We start from the raw sequence: 21,944 nt of genomic DNA, 5'->3' as shown, positions 1-21,944 counted from the left end.
CACTCTGTCTTGGAGGGATTGAGCTTGAGCCTGTTTCTCCCCATCCAGACCCGTACGGCTTCCAAACACCGGGACAGCACTTCGATAGCTTCGTTGGGGTGGCCCGGTGTGGAAAAGTACAGCTGGGTGTCATCAGCGTACAGCTGGTACCTCACACCGAAGCCACTGATGATCTCACCCAGCGGCTTCATATAGATGTTGAACAGAAGGGGCGAGAGAATCGACCTCTGCGGCACCCCACAATATAATTTTATCGTATTTTTATCTATATATACCCTGTTTCCCCGAAAATAAGCCCTATCCCCAAAATAAGCCCCAGTTAAGGTTGTCAGCCGGATGGATGCATTTAGTACAGTATTTCCCCAAAAATATGACCTACCCAGAAAATAAACCTTTTCTTTTGGAAAATTAATATAAGGCCCAGTCTTATTTTCAGGGAAACACGATACATTAAATTATTGTATTTTATTGCAAAGTCATTTTAAACTGCATTTTATTCCCATTTCATTTTGAATTGTATTTTATTCCAATTCCATTTTGAATTGTATTTTATCAGATTTTAGTAATAATTTGTGTCTGGAACGCTGCACTTTGATATGGCCCAAGGTCTAATCAATAAAGTAAGTAGTAAGTTGGTAAGTGAATCCAGCTTCCTCCCTCTTGCTTGTCAGAAGTTCACAAAAGGGGATCACGTGACCCTCTGGGCAACCGTTGTAAGTATGAGTCAGTGGCCAAGCATCTGAATTTTTATCATGTGACCCCAGGGATGCCGCAATGGTCATAAGTATGAAAAAGGTTTTTTTTTAATGCTGTTATAACTTCAAATGGTCACTACATGAATGGTTGTAAGTTGAGGCTTTCCTGTATCTCAGGTTTCACCAAATCAGTATTTACTTTTCCAGCTCTGTGAACATCCGAGTTAACGACCTAATTAGTTTGCAGGAGCATCGCTGTTTACTTGAAGAACAGAAGCAAGCAAAAAAAAAAAAGCAAAAGTTGCTTGGAAACAAACACAGGGATGCTAGCTAATTTATTTTCCAGCCTCCCGTTTCACAAACCCACACCCACGATCACACTTGCAAACTCCAGCAGCAGCTGAGCAAAAATGTGAAAAGGAGGGCAATGGATACTTTTGCACATCTTTTTTTTAAAGCTAACACAATCTCTTTTAAGTTTGCAAAAAGAAGCAAATTTCCCTATCTATCTGAGATAACTCTGCATTTATTTTCTACATCAAGAATCAAAGAGATTTTGAACTTAATAACTGCTGCAAGACTATTGATTGCACAATATTGGAAGAAAGAAGACTTACCTACAATTGGAGAATGGATTAGTAAAGTATCAAATTTAGCAGAAATGGCAAAAATTTCTGCCTACTTGAAAGACTGTACACAAGAAAAATATATTTTGGAATGGAGAAAGTGGAACGATTATATTCAAAATAAGTATCAGATTAAAAATATCAATTAGTTTTTGAGTGAAGTTAGGAATTGCTATGTATTAGAGTTTAAGAAAGAAGGGAATTGATAGTGTGATGGTGTGAAATGGAATATGTTTTATGTTATATTTTAGATTATGTTTGTTAGTTACAATACCCTGTATTCTGTTCTGGGAAGTCTCGGGGGGAATGGGGGAAGACTATAAATTGATTGGTTGCCATTGTACAGGAATAATGGTAGAATTAAACAAGTTGGAATGGTGTAAAGTCGGGACTGCTCGGTAACCACTCCCGAAGGAAAGGGTAAGGAAAGAGGAGTAAAGAAGGAAGAAAGTAGGTAGGTGGGTAGGTAGGAAAGAAGGAGGAGAAGAAAGGATAGGAGGAGAAGAAGAAGACTTACCTACAATTGGAGAATGGATTAGTAAAGTATCAAATTTAGCAGAAATGGCAAAATTTCTGCCTACTTGAAAGACTGTACACAAGAAAAATATATTTTGGAATGGAGGAAGTGGATTGATTATATTCAAAATAAGTATCAGATTAAAAAATATCAATTAGTTTTTGAGTGAAGTTAGGAATTGCTATGTATTAGTTTAAGAAAGAAGGGAATTGATAGTGTGATGGTGTGAAATGGAATATGTTTTATGTTATATTTTAGATTATGTTTGTTAGTTACAATACCCTGTATTCTGTTCTGGGAAGTCTCGGGGAAATGGGGGAAGACTATAAATTGATTGGTTGCCATTGTACAGGAATAATGGTAGAATTAAACAAGTTGGAATGGTGTAAAGTCGGGACTGCTCGGTAACCACTCCCGAAGGAAAGGGTAAGGAAAGAGGAGTAAAGAAGGAAGAAAGTAGGTAGGTAGGTGGGTAGGTAGGAAAGAAGGAGGAGAAGAAAGGATAGGAGGAGAAGAAGAAGACTTACCTACAATTGGAGAATGGATTAGTAAAGTATCAAATTTAGCAGAAATGGCAAAATTTCTGCCTACTTGAAAGACTGTACACAAGAAAAATATATTTTTGAATGGAGGAAGTGGATTGATTATATTCAAAATAAGTATCAGATTAAAAATATCAATTAGTTTTTGAGTGAAGTTAGGAATTGCTATGTATTAGTTTAAGAAAGAAGGGGATTGATAGTGTGATGGTGTGAAATGGAATATGTTTTATGTTATATTTTAGATTATGTTTGTTAGTTACAATACCCTGTATTCTGTTCTGGGAAGTCTCGGGGAAATGGGGGAAGACTATAAATTGCTTGGTTGCCATTGTACAGGAATGATGGTAGAATTAAACAAGTTGGAATGGTGTAAAGTCGGGACTGCTCGGTAACCACTCCCGAAGGGAAAGGGTAAGGAAAGAGGAGTAAAGAAGGAAGAAAGTAGGTAGGTAGGTGGGTAGGTAGGAAAGAAGGGAGGGAGAAGAAAGGATAGGAGGAGAAGAAGAAGGAGAAGATAGAGGGTTAGAAAGGATGGTAGTGAGAAGTGGGAAAGAGGTGGGGAAGTAGGAAAGCGAGGAGAAGGTGGTGGGGGAAGTTTAAGAAGGATGAGAAGGGTAGGAAGGATTAAGGGAGGGGGTGGCGGTCGAGCAGCCCTGATTGAGTATAATTTGAGTATAGGATTGATTGTTGGGTAAGTGATTGTATTGTACACTGGTCAAATTGTGGGAATTATTATGGAAAATAAAAATTTTGATTAAAAAAAAAAAAGAATCAAAGAGAAAAAACAGTTGCCCAGTTATTCTTCCACGGATAAACAGAAGGCCATAATTAAATACACACAGCATTGCAAGATATTGTTTCCAATGGATCAATTTTCTTGTGTATTGCACACACGTTGACGCTTTAGGGCACAAACAGCTGTATTGTCCAAATGGCCAGAAGACCGAACTTCGCCTCTTCAATGGGGAGACCCAATGACTCTCCCCATGGGAGCTTTATGGTTAGTCCTTAACTTACGACCACCATTGAGCCCAAAATTGTCTATTGGTAAGTGAAACAACTGTTAAGAGGTTTTTGCCCCATCTTACGATCTTTCTTGCCACAATGGTTAAGGGAATCCCTCTAGTTATCTAGTTACTAAGTTAGCACGATTGTTAAGGAATCTGGCTTCCCATTGACTTTGCTTGTCAGAAGTTCGCAAAAGGGGATCACACATGACCCCAGGACACTGCAACCGTCATAAATATGAACCAGTTGCCAAACATTGCAATTTTGATCACATGACCATGGGGGGATGCGGCAAAGTTCATAAGTGTGAAAAACGGTCATAAAGCAGTTTTTTCAATGCCATTGTAACTTCAGTCACTAAATGAACTGTTGTAAGTCAACCACCTACCTGTAGTTCAGAATCTCCTAGGTAGCTGTCCTATTTTTGCTCTATGCAAAAATCACCATTCTAAAATTCTCTCCCCCACCCCCCATTGTAAGAAATGAGAAACCTTATTAAATATTCCTTTTTACAGCATATTGGCTCAGTTCCTAATTACAAAAAGCACCAGGCCTCGCTCGGCACATGGAAACGCACAACCTGCCCACTTTGGGGAATCAAAACACACAAGACAGCATTTACACAAGGCATTTTTTTTTTCTCTTTTCTACAGATTCCAGCCTGCAGAGAACGAGAGAAAGGCGAAGGAAAGAGAAACGGGCAGCTGGTTTAAGCTACTGCAGCAAAAAGACACTTCCAAATCCAATGCAAAATGCAGATTTGTACAAGCCTTGAGGGCTAGAGGCCCAGTTTCTTGGAATAATTTTTTTTAAAAACCCATTTTTTTCCTGAAAGATTGTCGACACAGTTTCACGTGAGTCAAAAATACACTGAAATACACATGATGGTTGCAGTGTTATATTCTTTTTTTAAATCAAATTTTGATATTTTTTTTCTTCACACACACCCACATATTTATTTATTTTTTAATTTACATTTATATCCCGCGCTTCTCCGAAGACTCAGGGCGGCTTACAGTGTATAAGGCAATAGTCTCATTCTATTTGTATATTTTTTACAAAGTCAACTTATTGCCCCCCCCAACAATCTGGGTCCTCATTTTACCTACCTTATAAAGGATGGAAGGCTGAGTCAACCTTGGGCCGGGCTTGAACCTGCAGTAATTGCAGGCTGCTGTGTTCTAATAACAGGCTCCTTACAGCCTGAGCTATTACGGCCCCTAATATGAACAGAGTATTGGCCATATCATCTTATACAACTTGTCATATCCAAATACATTTTACTTAGTTACAATTTCTGCCAAAATATTCTTTTTCCATATTTTTTAATCATATCTTAATATTCCTATGCTTATTTATATAAACAACATCTTCTTTCGCTCTCAAATTCTAATTGCACGTTTACACTCTAAGGTCCTATTGGTTGCAAGACCAAAAAAAAAAGGGTTTTCAGGCTGTGTCACCCCACAGCGGAGGCCTCAAGGTCCCGTTGATTTATTTTATTATAGGTTTATTGAATTTTGATGACACCCGTCTGCCTGACAAGGCGACTCTGGGCGTCTCAAATCCCTTTTTGCTGGCAAGCAGACCTGAAGAAGACCCTTGCTCACAGGTAACCCTGCCGGCTTGCAAATTATGTCAGGATGAGCCAGGTTGTTGTTCACCTGGTTGCTCCAGCAAGGATCCGATCTTGCATCAGCCGGGCTGAAGACCGTCATGGGAAAGATAAAATATGTGAGTGGGATGCGGAATATGTGGGCAACGTGCAACACGCAACAAGCCCGATGGGTTGATTTGAAACTGCTGTTCAACATGCTAGATGAGGGAGATAAACTAGAGTTTGGGGGGGGGGGAAGGTGGGGGGGGAATCTTGGACCAGCTCCAACTTTTGGGCCAGCAAGGATGCCACATCCTTTCTCAACGGGTTCATTCACAAACCAGACCACATGAAAGGGTACCAACCAAGCAGATTAGCATCATTTAAGCACCACTGGAGGAAGCCTCTGCTGCTCCAAGGTAGACTCCTTCCCCATCTGGAGGCTCCACTTACCAAGATTCATTGCTCGCTTCCAAAAACGCATTACAAAATAAGAATAAAATCTTTCTCCTTTTAGGGCAATGCAACTTTCCGTCCCGCTGGACAGCCAATCGGCTCTCCCAGCAAAGGCAGCCCCAGATTCAATAGCGCCCTCCCCCATATGCCCATCAGCCCAAAAGAGATAAAATATTTGCAGATCCCTCGCATCCTGGACATAAACTGTTTCAACTCCTACCCTCAAAACGACGCTATAGAGCACTGCACTCCAGAACAACTAGACACAAGAACAGTTTTTTCCCGAAGGCCATCACTCTGCTAAACAAATAATTCCCTCAACACTGTCAGACTATTTACTGAATCTGCACTACTATTAATCTTCTCATCGTTCCCGTCACCCATCTCTTTCCACTTATGACTGTATGACTGTAACTTGTTGCTGGCAATCCTTATGATTTATATTGATATATTGACCATCAATTGTGTTGTAAATGTTGTACCTTGATGAACGTATCTTTTCTTTTATGTACACTGAGAGCCTATGCACCAAGACAAATTCCTTGTGTGTCCAATCACACTTGGCCAATAAAATTCTATTCTATTCTATTCTATTCTATTCTATTCTATTCTATTCTATTCTATTCTATTCTATAAGCAAGAATAAAGCTGGCGGCATCTCATTTGCGGAGGGCGCCAGGTTGCCGATTCACGCCAGCGCATCTTGCTAAATGCAATTGCGGGGCGCCCTGCTCAGCCTACCTTGCAGGGCCATTGTGCGGGGGGGGGGAGCAATCCCAAGAGGAAAAAAGCGGTTTTGCCTCCTGGGAGGGAACTGGGCTGCAACGGGAAAGGGAAGCGGGCAAATGGACGGAGCGTTGCTTTCTTGCCTGGCTTCCCCCCCCGCAGGGGACTCACCCAGGCGGATGCCATAAGCCGCGGTGATCGCCGCCCTGAACCGGTCCATGCTGGTGTTGCGCTTGGAATCCGGCTCCCACATCCGCTGCGCTTCCATGATCTCCAGCTCCCCAGACATCGTCAAGCTTGGGCACAAACCCCGGCTGCTGCTGCTGCTGCTACCCGCCGAGTCTCCTCCGCTGCCCGCTTCGCCCTCTAGCCGCGACCACCTTGCCGGTCCAAGCAGGACTGCGGAGCTCCGCCTCCTGCCGGCGCCTTTTATAGGACGCCTCACCTCTTCGGACGCCGGTAGTGAACTTCCGCCAGAAGCGCAGCAAAAAAAAAAAAAAAATCCAAAAATAGTGCGCGGAGCGAAAGGCCGGTCTTTGAAGGGGAGCCAGCGAAAATACGAGCCTGCAAATAAAATAAAATAAAATAAAATAAAATTCATAAAACCTGCCAAGTGCAAACTGACACACTGTAGGAACCCACCCGTCGTGATTTCATGACTTTGTTGCTTGCAATCCTTATGATTTATGATTTTATTTATTTTATTTATTTATTTATTTATTTATTTGTTTACATTTATATCCCGCCCTTCTCCGAAGACTCAGGGCGGCTTACAGTGTATAAGGCAATAGTCTCATTCTATTTGTATATTTATATACAAAGTCAACTTATTGCCCCCCCAACAATCTGGGTCCTCATTTTACCTACCTTATAAAGGATGGAAGGCTGAGTCAACCTTGGGCCGGGCTTGAACCTGCAATAATTGCAGGCTACTGTGTTCTAATAACAGGCTCTAACAGCCTGAGCTATTCCGGCCCTTTATATATTGATTATATATTATTATATTGATATATAGACCATCAATTGTGTTGTAAATGTTGTACCTTGATGAACATACCTTTTCTTTTATGTACACTGAGAGCGTATGCACCAAAGACAAATTCCTTGTGTGTCCAATCACACTTGGCCAATTAAAAAAAAATAAAAAATTCTATGCATAGGTAGCTTCCTTTAAGACTTTCCTCTAATTGCAGGTCATGTTTTTTTTTTCACGACAACTTTGCGAGGTAGGTTGGGTTGAGGAATAGAGGCAGAATCAGGTCATGCAGGAAGCTTCCAGGACACCAAATTACTCTGAAATTTAAAATACAGGTACTCCTCCATGTAAAACAATTCATTTAGTGACCATTCAAAATTACACTGGAACTGAAAATGTGTCTTATGGCCGTCTTTCACACTTAACAACAGTTCCAGCAGACCCCATGATCAACAGTCAGACACTTGGCAACTGGTTCATATTTATGACGGTTGCAGTCCTGGGTCACCCTTTGGCGACCTGACAAGCAAAGTCAATGAAAAACCCAGATTCACTTATCAAACCGTGTTACTAACTGAATCATTGCAGTGATTCACTTAATAACGGTGGCAAGAAAGGTCATAAAATAGGGCAAAACTCACTTAACAAATGGTTCACTGAACAACAGAAATTTTGGGCTCAATTGTGGTCATAAACTGAGGATTACCAGTATGTATGTATGCATGCATAAAACCCTCAATTACCAACCGCCCCGCCCCATAAATCTGTCTTAAACTAAATTATGTTTACTTATTAATAGGTTCACTATAATGAAATGTGCAGGGTGGGAAAACCTTATATTTGAAAATAAAATACATATTTTTTTTCCTTAATTTTTCTTCCTCTGTTTGTTCAGATTTATCTTTTATGGCTTTAAGTCGCCTTGTGGCAAAGAAAAGCAGCCAACAAATGCCATACATAAATTAATACCTAAAAATCTGATGTTAAAATGAGATATATTTTAAAAAGGAAAAAAGCATCACACTCAAATAAACCCAAATTCTGTGCAAAAGGACCAAAAAAAACCCCAAAACCCACCCTGGATTATATTGGGGGAAAAAACAATAAATCACGTTTTAAACTCTGTTTTACTTATTTCATACGTGCAATATAATGTGATGTACAGAAAAAAAATTAAATGAAAATGTGCAGAAACCCAGATAAGGGTCAAAAACCCCGTATCAGGGTTCAAACCCCCAGAGAGCTGGCAACTTCGGAGCAGAGGGCGGATGGATCCGCGGCATCAGCACACCACAACCAGATGCGGGGCCCCCATTGGTGGATCTGGGTCTGGCCCCACATCAGCCCAGAGTCTCCAGCATGGACCATCCAGGGAGCGATGGGAGGGCTGGAGCAGGCCGTGGCCCTCTTCAACCAATCAGAAGGAGAGGTTTTGCTGGCACTCGCTCTGCAAAGGCCAATAGGTGCCAGAGCTGGGGAGAGGCGTGCCCAATCAGAGCTCAGCTTTCATGGTATGGGGAAAGGATCAAGGAAGTCCATTGATTGGATTGGACTTGCACACTCAGCTGTGGGGATGAAAGGAGTATTTGGGAAACTAATTTATTTCGATTTGCACAGCCAGCCACAGGGAAAAAGAGGATTTGGGAAACTGTGAATGATTTTGATTTACACACCCAGCTATAGGGAAGAGGAGGATTTGGGAAACGGATTTATTTTGATTTGTACACTCAGCCTTGGGGAGCAGGGTTTGGGAAATGCTTGGCTGGCCCTGGGGCTAAAACAAGAGAGACCTTCAAGTCAACAAGGAGTTGTTGCAATCCTTTGGCCACGAAGCTCAGGATGGGGTGAGCAGATGGGCAAACCTGAAAGAGAGAGAGGTTAGGTCAGGATCCCCTTTGAACCTGAGTAGCCTCGATCTTTTGAAAGTTGCTAAAAAAGAAAAAAAGAAAAGTCAAATGGGTGGATTGAGAAAGTGGGCAGAGGTGAGGCAGAGACAAGGCAATGTTGACTCAACTGAAGAGTTGAGTAGGTCTCCAAAGGTGCTGAGTAGTCTTGGGTCACCTCTTGGCTCCATTGGACAATTACACAATTACACACAATTACTGTACAGATCTAAGCCAGGATTTTTCAACCTTGGCAGCTTGAAGATGGGTGGATAGGTGAGGGAATTCTGGGAATTGAAATCCACCCGTCTTCCAGTTGCCAAGGTTGAGAAATGTTGGTTTAACGGGGGGGGGGGGAACCTTCATCTTTGCACTGATGATGGTTTGTTCAGCGATAGGTTAAGTAAAATCTCCAGCAGAATTTTTTCCTTCCTGATGATGGTTATAAGCCAAGATGACTATTAACCTAGTTAGTTTGCCTAGGTGGGTTGAAGGAAGGAAGGAAGGAAGGAAGGAAGGAAGGAAGGAAGGAAGGAAGGAAGGAAGGAAGGAAGGAAGGAAGGACAAATGAACAAAGATAGATGTGGGAAGGAAGGAGGGAGGAAAGAAGGATGAATGAACAAAGATAGATTTGGGGGGGAGAAGGAAGGAAGGAAGGAAGGAAGGACAAATGAAGGAAGATACATGTGGGAAGAAGGAGGGAAGGAAGAAGGGAGGGAGGGTGGATGAACGAACGAAGATAGATGTGGGAAGAATGAAAGAAGGAAGGGAGGGAGATTCAGATTTGAAAATTAAGAAAAACCTAGATGAAACGAGGGGCGACAATCAGACAATATTAACAATAAACGCATAACCAAAACAATCTGGAACTGAACACACTCAAAACCGTAGAAATGGTGGTAGACTTTAGGAAAAACCCTTCCATACTTCCACCTCTCACAATACTTGACAACACAGTATCAACAGTAGAAACCTTCAAATTTCTGGGTTCTATCATATCGCAAGATCTCAAATGGACAGCTAACATCAAAAACATCATTAAAAAAGGACAACAAAGAATGTTCTTTCTGCGCCAACTCAGTAAGCTCAAACTGCCCAAGGAGCTGCTGATCCAGTTCTACAGAGGAATTATTGAGTCTGTCATTTGCACCTCTATAACTGTCTGGTTCGGTTCTGCAACCCAACAAGAAAAACACAGACTTCAGAGGATAATTAGAACTGCAGAAAAAATAATTGCTACCAACCTGCCTTCCATTGAGGACCTGTATACTGCACGAATCAAGAAGAGGGCCGTGAAAATATTTACATCCTCGCATCCTGGATATAAACTATTTCAACTCCTACCCTCAAAACGACGCTATAGAGCACTGCACACCAGAACAACTAGACACAAGAACAGTTTTTTCCCGAAGGCCATCACTCTGCTAAACAAATAATTCCCTCAACACTGTCAAACTATTTACTGAATCTGCACTACTATTAATCTTCTCATAGTTCCCATCACCAATCTCTTTCCACTTATGACTGTATGACTGTAACTTGTTGCTGGCAATCCTTATGATTTATATTGATATACTGACCATCAATTGTGTTGTAAATGTTGTACCTTGATGAAGGTATCTTTTCTTTTATGTACACTGAGAGCATCTGCACCAAGACAAATTCCTTGTGTGTCCAATCACACTTGGCCAATAAAAAATTCTATTCTATTCTATTCTATAACTCCCTTTTGAAACGAACCTGGGAATTCATTTCTGCAGTCCTTTAGCGCTTTTTTCCCCCTTCTGCTTTTTCTGCCTTTCTTTTTCTCTCTTTTCCCTCCTCTTGGAAGGCATGCAAAATGTCCCCTTTTTTAAAAAAAACCTCGAAGCACCCCTCCCGAGCAGCGAGGCACAGACCCAGGCCCGGGACCGCTGGGCTCTCGGGGGGTCTCCAAAAGGGGGTCCGGGGCGCGCCAGGAGCGCAGAGCGCGCAGCCGAGCCCGGCTTTCCTCTCCCTGCGGAGCTGCGCCAGAGCCTCCTCCGCCGCGAGAGAGCGCTGCCCGGCCGGGCGAGAGCGGCCGAGCCGAGGCTGGGCGGGGAAAAGCGGGGAAAAACCGCGAGTTGAGCCGAGCCGAGCCGAGCCAAGCCAAGCCAAGCGCGGCCGGCTGGAGCGCACGAGCGAGAAGCGCCATGGAGAGCCGGGCGGGGCTCGGGGCGCGCTGCTGCTGCTGCTGCTGCTGGCCGGGCCGGGGCGCGGGGGCGCGGGGATCCCGGGCGCCGACAAGCAGAACACCCTCCGGAGGGCGGCCAGCGGCGTCTACCAGGGCGCCAGCGGCCTCCTGGGCGAGGAGAACGTGCGCGCCCTGCAGAAGGTGAGCGGCGCCCGGAGGGTCCGGGCAAGAGGGAAGGAGACGGGGGAGGGAAGAGGAAGGGTCTGGGGGCTCTGGCGGGAGGTGGGTTCAGGAGGGCTCCCCGACTTCGGCGTGGGCGGCCAGGAGGAGATTGAGAAGTCCTGGCTGATCCACTTGGATGCCAGCTGGAAAGGTGACCTGATAGGGATGATGGACATGATGACCAAAGATGTTGGGGAGGGGTCCTGGTTGAGCCGGTTGGGGGCCACAAGGTGACCTGATGGTGGGGGTACAATGCTGGAGATGAGGATGGGGGCTTCTGAGAAGTGAACATGGCCATGATGGTGAGGATGAGCAGAGAGGTTGGGGGGCCTGGTTGACTCATGGTGTGTGGGGGAGGGTGTCTGAAGGTGGGGAGGGGATGAGGATGATGGGGGCTCTCACTGGAAAATAAACAGGGTACATGTTCCTCCAGTCGGGTAGACCAAAGATGTTGGGTATCCTGTCCCAAAGTTGCTTTTTTCAAGAGGCAACTGGACTTTCTAGTTTTGTTTGAAAACGTTTCGCTTCTCATCCAAGAAGCTTCTTCAGCTCTGACCGGATGGTGGGAAATGGAAAGATTTATATTCCTTGCAGACAGCTGGTCATTTGCATCCTTTTGGAGGGTTGCTGAAGCACTTGGAAGTTTATCTGTGTCCTCAGGATCGCCTGAGTGGTGCAAATTAGTTCCTGTAGTCTGCAATTTTTCTCTGGAAATCCATTCCTACTTCCACACCATTCGAAGGGTGTTCATCCCAAATTGTATAGCTAAAAGCATCTTTGGGACAACCATGACCTGAACCCTACAGATATTGGGTTGATGCGGTTGAGGCCCATAAGGTGACCTGACGGTGGTGCGGGTTGTGTTAGTGATGATCGTTAGGTTGGTGGTAAGGATGGTTAGGTTGGTGGTGAGGATGTTGGGGATGAGCCTGCTGGAAAGTGAATGTGGTGATGGAGATGACTGGAGATGTTCAGTATCTTGGTTGGTCCACTTGGCATGCCCACTAGAAAGTGGAGCTGATGATGGTGGGGTTGGTCATGAAAGTGAACCTGGTCACGGTGGTGACAACTGGAGATGTTCAGGGCTCTGGTTGGCCCAGCTGAGGTGCCTACTGGAAAGGTGACCTGATGGGAAAGACATAGGAGAAACGGGAGAAGATGTGCTGCTTTTTCATCCAGGAGAAGTTTATCCTTGATGGCACATGAGTCATGGCACAAAACCCAGGCAGAACCATTAGGAGTGGAGATTAATCAATAATATTACATAGTAAGTGTCATGTGGAGATGCTTAGACAAAATTCTGGCAGGAGGAACTTTGTCAGGGTTGAGTAGAAGTTAGTTATGGTTGTATCAAGGAAGGCTTGTTTTCCTTGGATGACCTTTTGGGCTCCTCCATGTTCCCTCTTCCACCAGAGACTTTCCGTGAGTGAATTATGGCATTTTTCCTTCCTTTTGGAAGGAGAAGACGACCACCCAGAACCAAAGGTAGACCAGAGGATTCAAGGGATCTTTTTCGACTTAACCTTGGCCAAAAATTCTTTCCCAGATCTTTTTTTTTTCCTTCATGGAAATTGGTTCTTTGCTGCTTCACAGCTCCTCAACCATTGGAAGCACATGGCAGGAACTTCTCCCTAGGCAGGTATGGGTTCAAAATCCAGGATATGGATCATAAATACCTTCCCATGGTGTCCTTTGGTCACTTTCTCTTTCAATTGTGGGGGGCGAGGCAAGTCCAATCTATTGGTACAGTAGTGACCAAAATTGTGGAAATCTTTTGGGAAAAGTGTATTTTTGAGGTTTGATGGCTAATAACACCACTTTTTTTTGAGTTTCAAGATAATCATATTCCACTGCCTTAACCCAATTGAAAATCTATGGAGCCAATTAAAGAAACTTGTTAGTCAGAAGCGACCCAGCAGTAAAACCCGGTTAATAGAAGCCATCATTCAATCTTGGTTTAACTTTATAACAGCTGCAGAACTAAAAGACTTGGTTCACTCCATGGGAAGATGTTGTAAGGCCGTAATTCATGCTAAAGGTTACCCAATGAAGTATTAAGTGACATGGCGATAATTTTTGTATATCTTGTTTTTTCTACATGTTTCACTTTTCTTCTTTATACTGTAACTGCTATTCTAATAGCAAATCCTTCACAAAAGTTACTGCATTACTGTCAGGCTCGCTGTTGTGTCTTGTCCGCTCTCACCGCAACCGGGGTCTGCTTATCTGCTCCCGAACACGGAGGAATGTATGCCTCCCGGTCCCAGTTCTGGCTCCATGCCCAGACAAGCTGCAGAGGAGGGGGCACCTCCCGGTCCCAGCCCTGGCTCCATGCCCAAGCACGCTGCAGAGGAGGGAGCATCCCCCGGCCCCAGCCCTGGCTCCATGCCCAGGCAAACGGAGCAGCTAGACCCCTCCCCCTCCTCCACAGCATGTGAGCCTGAGGAAAGTTTACTTCCAACAGCTGCTGATTGGAGTGACCCTCGCATCAGAAGACTGGATAGGCGGAGGCAACAGAAGGAAAGGAGGGGCAGGCCTTAATGAGTGCTGAGTCATGGAGCCACACCCCATGGCCTATATAAAGGATCTGCTTTCTGGCAGTCTCTGAGTCAGGCAAAAGTCAAACTTATCTTGCTGAAGTCACTTACTGGTCTCCTGCCTGCTCTGAGGACTTTGCTAGGACTTTGGGCAGAGCTGCAGAGGCAAGCCTGATTCGGATTTCCCTGACCTGGCCGTCAGCGGAGGAGTGGGACACGACACTCGCTTTCCCCTCACCCATATACCAGCAAAACCTCCCCGCTCCCGTTACAATGGCAGCTGGTAGCAAGCAAGTGGCTGACATTGACATTCTTGATTAATTTTTTTTTGTTTGTTTACATTTATACCCCGCCCTTCTCCGAAGACTCAGGGCGGCTTACAGTGTATAAGGCAATAGTCTCATTCTATTTGTATATTATTATCTTTCCATTGATATATATTATTATCTTTCCATTGATATATAATTTTATGGTACTCCAAAAAAAAGTGGTAGTTTTAGAAAATACACTTTTTTCAAAACGTTTCCACAATTTTGTCCACTACTGTAGATCCCTGGCTGGCTGAGGAATTCTGGGAGTTGAAGTCCACAAGTCTTAAAAATTGCCAAGGTTGGAGACCCCTGCTTTAAGAAGAATGGATTTCTTTCCTACGAAGCACTTAACATTTTAGAGGATGGAAACAGTCTTTTATCTTTTGTCTTTCCAGTTTTTCTCCAGACTGACGGAGCGATTTGTATACGGAGTGGATGTTCTAGTAGATACATTCTGGAGGATATGGACAGATCTTCTAGATGTCCTCGGAATTGATGGTAGGTGAGCAAAACAGTAGTTGGGGTGGTTCTCGTGTGTTCCCCAAGCTTACTTTGATTTTATTTTTTTATTTGATTATTAAACTTATGTGCCATCTACCTGAGAACTTCCAACAACTTTATTGTCACTTTGCATGTACACTGATCAGCATTATGTCAACTCGCCAAGCATCCCTGGCCTGCTCTCGAGTTGCCATAGGTGAGGGGGATGGGAAAACGGCGAAGCAGCATGACAGCCAAAATGAAAAGCACATTCCAGACTGATCTCTCTCAGGGTTGTATCCCAGGGTTACCCACAGCGGCTGGAGGGGAGTGATCTCTACAACCCACAAAATTGCTCCGTTGGTGAATGTGACTGATTACACACTCTGAGGGGCGGGGGGAGAAACAGGGTCATAAATTACGTGGGGTCAGAGTTGGCTTCACCTGGAACATGCCGACATGAAGCTCCTATTAAATAACTGGATTTCATTTGAAGCTTGGCTTCAGGTTCATGATTTAGGGCATCGATCAGAACCCTGATACATATGTTCAAATGAAATTCCATTGCATACAGCCCTTAAAGGGTCTCCGCCTCTAATATACACTATATAAACGTGGCAAAATAAATAAATACAAAAGTATGCATATACCCACCTATATTATATGACACAGAGAAACAATGTAGTCTAGTTCGGATTTGCACATGTACATGGCAAGAGAAACAAATCTTGCAAGTTTACCAGATGGGTGGCAGCTGTTACAGAATCTGGTAGTCCTGCTAGAAACAGAGCAACTCCATTTCACTTCTATCAGATAAGGAAAATAATTTTATAAGGGTCCTTGCTTATAAAGGAAGGTTATTTAAAATGGATATTTTATACTTAATGGATTGGGTTTGAGGTTGAGTTTCAGTGGTTCTTAGAAGACTCAACTTTACCAGGCCTGGTTGTTAAAACCATGGAGTCAGGCAGGAGTTGTCAACAGCTGGATATCGAAAGAGTTTGCAGGGGTTGTTGGCAGATAGTCCTCAACTTACGATACAATCGAGACCCACCTGAATTTCCATTGCTAGTAGAGATCCTTCTGAAGTGACTTGTGCCTGGTTTGACGGTCTTTTCTGCCATGGTGAAGCAAATCAGTGTGGTTGTTAAGTAAATTCCATCCTTTATAAGGTAGGTAAAATGAGGACCCAGATCGTTGGGGGGGCAATAAGTTGACTTTGTATATAAATATACAAATAGGATGAAGACTATTGCTAACATAGTGTAAGCCGCCCTGAGTCTTCAGAGAAGGGCGGGATATAAATACAAATAAAATAAAAAAACATCATTCAAAGGTTCTTCATCCCAAATTGTATGGCTAAAAGTCTGTAGAGATTATCAGTCATCCAGGTGCATTTTCAGGTAAACCCTCCAAGTCCTTCTAGGACCCTCTAAAAGGATGCAAATGACCAGCTGTCTGCAAGGAGTATAAATCCTTCCATTCCCAACTATCCAGTCAGAGCTGAAGAAGCTTCTTGGATAAAAAGCAAAACGTCTTCAAAAAAAGAACAAGAAAGTCCAGTTGCCTCCTGAAAAAAGCACATTTGGGACAACCATGATCTGGATGACAGAGAATCTCTACAGACTTTCTCCCATGGAGGAATTATTGAAAAGGCCAGGAAAGTGGAGATATTGATTTGTGCAATGTTGGCAATGACCCTGCCATCCTTTGCTCACCGAAGCTTGAGAAGACGACCTATAATGAGGTGGATGGTCACATCCATCATCTTCTGCATGACTCAGTCCCCAGTTAGCCTGAATAATCGATCGATCGAAAAACAGCTGTGCCCCAATCTCTAAGGGGCTGCCACAAAGAAGAGGGAGTCAAGCTATTCTCCAAAGCACCAGAGGGCAGGACAAGAAACAATGGGTGGGAACTAACCCATTGGGAGAAGCAACCTGGAATTAAGAAGCTTCCTAACAGTGAGGACAATTAACCAGTGGAACATTTTGCATTTAAGAAGTTGTGGGTGCTCCATCACTGGAGGTTTTCACGAAGACATTGGACAGCCATTTGTCTGGAATTGTATAGGGTCTCCTGCCTGAGCAGTGGGTTGGACTAGAAGACCTCCAAGGCCCCTTCCAGCTCTGTTATTGTCAGCTTACCTCATCATAAAGCCGAGAAAAGGCGATCCCGCTGAATTTCCAAAACTCTGCCCAGAAATCCGAATAATGCTGTACAGACCACTGGTAAAACTCGCTGTAGTTGGCTGGAAGGAAAACAAAGACCCCCAGTTAAAACCGCAATCCATAATTATTTTCTACAGAAAAGACCATTTAGATGGTTGCCTAAACTGGCAGAAACCTTTCAACTCAGTTTAGACTCTACAGTAGTGGCCAAAATTATGGCAACCTTTTGGGAAAAGTGTATTTTCTAAAATTGGCTAATAACAACATTTTTTTGGGAGTAATAGTACCGTAAAATTATATATCAATGAAAAGATAATTTAATTAAGACTGTAACGCAATAACTTTTCTGAAGGATTTGCTATTAGAATAGCAGTTACAGTATAAAGAAGAAAAGTGAAACACGTAGAAAAAACGAGATATACAAAAAATGATCAACATGTCAGTTAACTTCATTGGATAACCTTTAGCATGAATTACGGCCTTACAACATCTTCCCATGGAGTGAACCGAGTCTTTTAGTTCTGCAGCTGTTATAATGTGAAACCAAGATTGAAGGATGGCTTCAATTAACTGGGTTTTATTGCTGGATCGCTTCTGACTAACAAGTTTCTTTAGTCGGCTCCATAGATCTTCAATTGGGTTAAGAAGGTCTGGGCTACTCCCAGGCCATTCCAGCAGTGGAATAGGATGATCTTGAAACTCCCAAAAAAAGTTGTGTTAATAGCCATCAAACCTCAAAAATACACTTTTCCCAAAAGGTTTCCACAATTTTGGCCACTATTGTACCACCTTCCTCCTTTTTCTCAAAGAAAGCAAATTAAAAGCTGTTCAAATCAACCCCTTTGACAAGTTTTACTCTCCATCTGCTCGCAAAAGCAGCATCAGATGCAGAAGGCACCTGTCTGGCCTGAATTTTTTTAAAAAAATTATTGCTTCCATACTTGCTTGTTGGCAACAAACAGCTCCCTTCTCTCTCTCTCAAGCACCTTTAATGCAAAATCCAATAAAATCAGATAAATAATTTCTTTCAAGCTAATGCTTGAAAGGAAGGAAGCCAAAAAAACCCTCCAGTGCTATTTTTCTCTTAATGATTTAGCGGTCAATTGATGGTTCCATCTTGGCTTCTGACTGGGCCCCCAGGCAAACAAACCAGATCTCTGAAATTACTAGAGCAAACTAGAGATTGCTTCTGGTTCTTTGCTCTGCTTTTAGTTCCCTTGGGGAATAACAAGGAAGAGATGCATAACTGAGAAGGAAAAAGGGGGGAAAAGAGGATTATTTACAAAAGGGAAGTTCTAAGTAACTATCGCGCAGTGCCAAGGGTACCTCGGGGCACCCCAGTTCTGCTCCTCTCCCCCTTAAAGTTGGCCTGTTAGCACAGGTAATTCTTGATTTACAACAATTGAGCCCGACGTTTCTGTTGTTAAACAAGACAGCTGTTAAGTGAGGTTTTTTGCCACAGTTATTAAGTGAATTACTGCAATTATTAAGTTAGTAACACAATCTGAAATAAAATTTAATATCGCACGGTACTTAAACAAAATGGTTCGGTTGAGATCAGCATATATGGGACTGATTGAGTGAATGCAAATATTTATTTATTTATTTATTTATTTATTTATCATATTTGTATACCTATCTCCCTAGGGACTCAGGGCGGTTCACAGGCGAATAAAAAAGTACATATAAATACAGAATAAAATAACTGTTAAAAAGCTTATTCTACATGGCCCAATTTTTTAAAAAACAATATAAATAATAAAACCCATTAAAGCCAATATAAAATTTAAAATCTAATCCAGTCCTGTGCAGATGAATAGATGTGTTTTAAGCTCGCGACGGAAGGTTCGGAGGTCCGGAAGTTGACGAAGTCCTGGGGGGAGTTCGTTCCAGAGGGTGGGAGCCCCCACAGAGAAGGCCCTTCGGTCGCAGCAGGCGGTCCCGTAAATAGCCCGGCCCTATGCCATGGAGCGCTTTAAAGGTAGTTACCAAGACCTTGAAGTGCACCCGGAAGGCCACAGGCAGCCAGTGCAGTCTGCGCAGGAGAGGTGTCACATGGGAGCCACGAGGGCTCCTCTATCTAGCCGCATTCTGAACTAACTGAAGCCTCCGGATGCCCCTCAAGGGGAGCCCCATGTAGAAACATTGCAGTAATCCAGGCGAGGCGTCATGAGGCGTGGTGACCGTGCATAGGGCATCCCGGTCTAGAAAAGGCGCAACTGGCGAACCAGGCGAACCTGGTAAAAGTTCTCCTGGACGGCCCGTCAAATGATCTTCAAAAGATAGCCGTTCATCCAGGAGAGCAAGTACCCTCTCCATCGGGCCAATGTTTCGCTCCCAACAGTCAGCTTCAACTGCAGCTGCCTGTGCAGTGCCGCATCCACAGCCACTCTGTCTTGGAGGGATTGAGCTTGAGCCTGTTTCTCCCCATCCAGAACATGGGCTTCCAAACACCGGGACAGCACTTGATAAGCTTGGGGTGGCCCGGTGTGGAAAAGTACAGCTGGGTGTCATCAGCGTACAGCTGGTACCTCACAAGCCACTGATGATCTCACCCAGCGGCTTCATATAGATTGAACAGAAGGCGAGAGAATCGACCTTCAAGGCACCCACAATATAATTTTATCATATTTTATCTATATATACCCTGTTTCCCCGAAAATAAGCCCTATCTCCAAAATAAGCCCCAGTTAAGGTTGTCAGCCGGATGGATGCATTTAGTACAGTATTTCCCCAAAAATATGACCTACCCAGAAAATAAACCTTTTCTTTTGGAAAATTAATATAAGGCCCAGTCTTATTTTCAGGGAAACACGATACATTAAATTATTGTATTTTATTGCAAAGTCATTTTAAACTGCATTTTATTCCCATTTCATTTTGAATTGTATTTTATTCCAATTCCATTTTGAATTGTATTTTATCAGATTTTAGTAATAATTTGTGTCTGGAATGCTGCACTTTGATATGGCCCAAGGTCTAATCAATAAAGTAAAGTAAGTAGTAAGTTGGTAAGTGAATCCAGCTTCGTCCCTCTTGCTTGTCAGAAGTTCACAAAAGGGGATCACGTGACCCTCTGGGCAACCGTTGTAAGTATGAGTCAGTGGCCAAGCATCTGAATTTTTATCATGTGACCCCAGGGATGCCGCAATGGTCACAAGTATGAAAAAGGTTTTTTTTTAATGCTGTTATAACTTCAAATGGTCACTACATGAATGGTTGTAAGTTGAGGCTTTCCTGTATCTCAGGTTTCACCAAATCAGTATTTACTTTTCCAGCTCTGTGAACATCCGAGTTAACGACCTAATTAGTTTGCAGGAGCATCGCTGTTTACTTGAAGAACAGAAGCAAGCAAAAAAAAAAAAAGCAAAAGTTGCTTGGAAACAAACACAGGGATGCTAGCTAATTTATTTTCCAGCCTCCCGTTTCACAAACCCACACCCATGATCACACTTGCAAACTCCAGCGGCAGCTGAGCAAAAATGTGAAAAGGAGGGCAATGGATGCTTTTGCACATCTTTTTTTTAAAGCTAACACAATCTCTTTTAAGTTTGCAAAAAGAAGCAAACTTCCCTATCTATCTGAGATAACTCTGCATTTATTTTCTACATCAAGAATCAAAGAGATTTTGAACTTAATAACTGCTGCAAGACTATTGATTGCACAATATTGGAAGAAAGAAGACTTACCTACAATTGGAGAATGGATTAGTAAAGTATCAAATTTAGCAGAAATGGCAAAAATTTCTGCCTACTTGAAAGACTGTACACAAGAAAAATATATTTTGGAATGGAGGAAGTGGATTGATTATATTCAAAATAAGTATCAGATTAAAAAATATCAATTAGTTTTTGAGTGAAGTTAGGAATTGCTATGTATTAGTTTAAGAAAGAAGGGAATTGATAGTGTGATGGTGTGAAATGGAATATGTTTTATGTTATATTTTAGATTATGTTTGTTAGTTACAATACCCTGTATTCTGTTCTGGGAAGTCTCGGGGGGAGAGGGGGAAGACTATAAATTGATTGGTTGCCATTGTACAGGAATAATGGTAGAATTAAACAAGTTGGAATGGTGTAAAGTCGGGACTGCTCGGTAACCACTCCCGAAGGGAAAGGGTAAGGAAAGAGGAGTAAAGAAGGAAGAAAGTAGGTAGGTAGGTGGGTAGGTAGGAAAGAAGGGAGGGAGAAGAAAGGATAGGAGGAGAAGAAGAAGGAGAAGATAGAGGGTTAGAAAGGATGGTAGTGAGAAGTGGGAAAGAGGTGGGGAAGTAGGAAAGCGAGGAGAAGATGGTGGGGAAAGTTGAAGAAGGATGAGAAGGGTAGGAAGGATTAAGGGAGGGGGTGGCGGTCGAGCAGCCCTGATTGAGTATAATTTGAGTATAGGATTGATTGTTGGGTAAGTGATTGTATTGTACACTGGTCAAACTGTGGGAATTATTATGGAAAATAAAAATTTTGATTAAAAAAAAAAAGAATCAAAGAGAAAAAACAGTTGCCCAGTTATTCTTCCACGGATAAACAGAAGGCCATAATTAAATACACACAGCATTGCAAGATATTGTTTCCAATGGATCAATTTTCTTGTGTATTGCACACGCGTTGACGCTTTAGGGCACAAACAGCTGTATTGTCCAAATGGCCAGAAGACCGAACTTCGCCTCTTCAATGGGGAGACCCAATGACTCTCCCCATGGGAGCTTTATGGTTAGTCCTTAACTTACGACCACCATTGAGCCCAAAATTGTCTATTGGTAAGTGAAACAACTGTTAAGAGGGTTTTGCCCCATCTTACGATCTTTCTTGCCACAATGGTTAAGGGAATCCCTCTAGTTATCTAGTTACTAAGTTAGGGGCACGATTGTTAAGGGAATCTGGCTTCCCCATTGACTTTGCTTGTCAGAAGTTCGCAAAAGGGGATCACACATGACCCCAGGACACTGCAACCGTCATAAATATGAACCAGTTGCCAAACATTGCAATTTTGATCACATGACCATGGGGGGATGCGGCAACGTTCATAAGTGTGAAAAACGGTCATAAAGC

The 21,944-nt window shown here is 43.0% G+C and overlaps 1 protein-coding gene across 1 annotated transcript in view; it reads right to left on the bottom strand.

The window, feature by feature from the left end:
• AACS (acetoacetyl-CoA synthetase) overlaps nt 1-6,553 on the bottom strand; it is a 59,312-nt gene extending 52,759 nt beyond the window's left edge. The window contains exon 1 of the mRNA XM_058158474.1: nt 6,339-6,553. Coding sequence (XP_058014457.1) covers nt 6,339-6,456 — 118 coding nt within the window. The 5' untranslated portion in view covers nt 6,457-6,553. The remainder of the gene's footprint in view (nt 1-6,338) is intronic.
• Nucleotides 6,554-21,944: the final 15,391 nt, after the last annotated feature.

Source organism: Ahaetulla prasina, chromosome 15 (assembly GCF_028640845.1).
Source record: "Ahaetulla prasina isolate Xishuangbanna chromosome 15, ASM2864084v1, whole genome shotgun sequence".
NCBI classification, from domain to species: Eukaryota; Metazoa; Chordata; class Lepidosauria; order Squamata; family Colubridae; genus Ahaetulla; species Ahaetulla prasina.
This window is presented reverse-complemented; position numbering and strand designations above follow the sequence as displayed.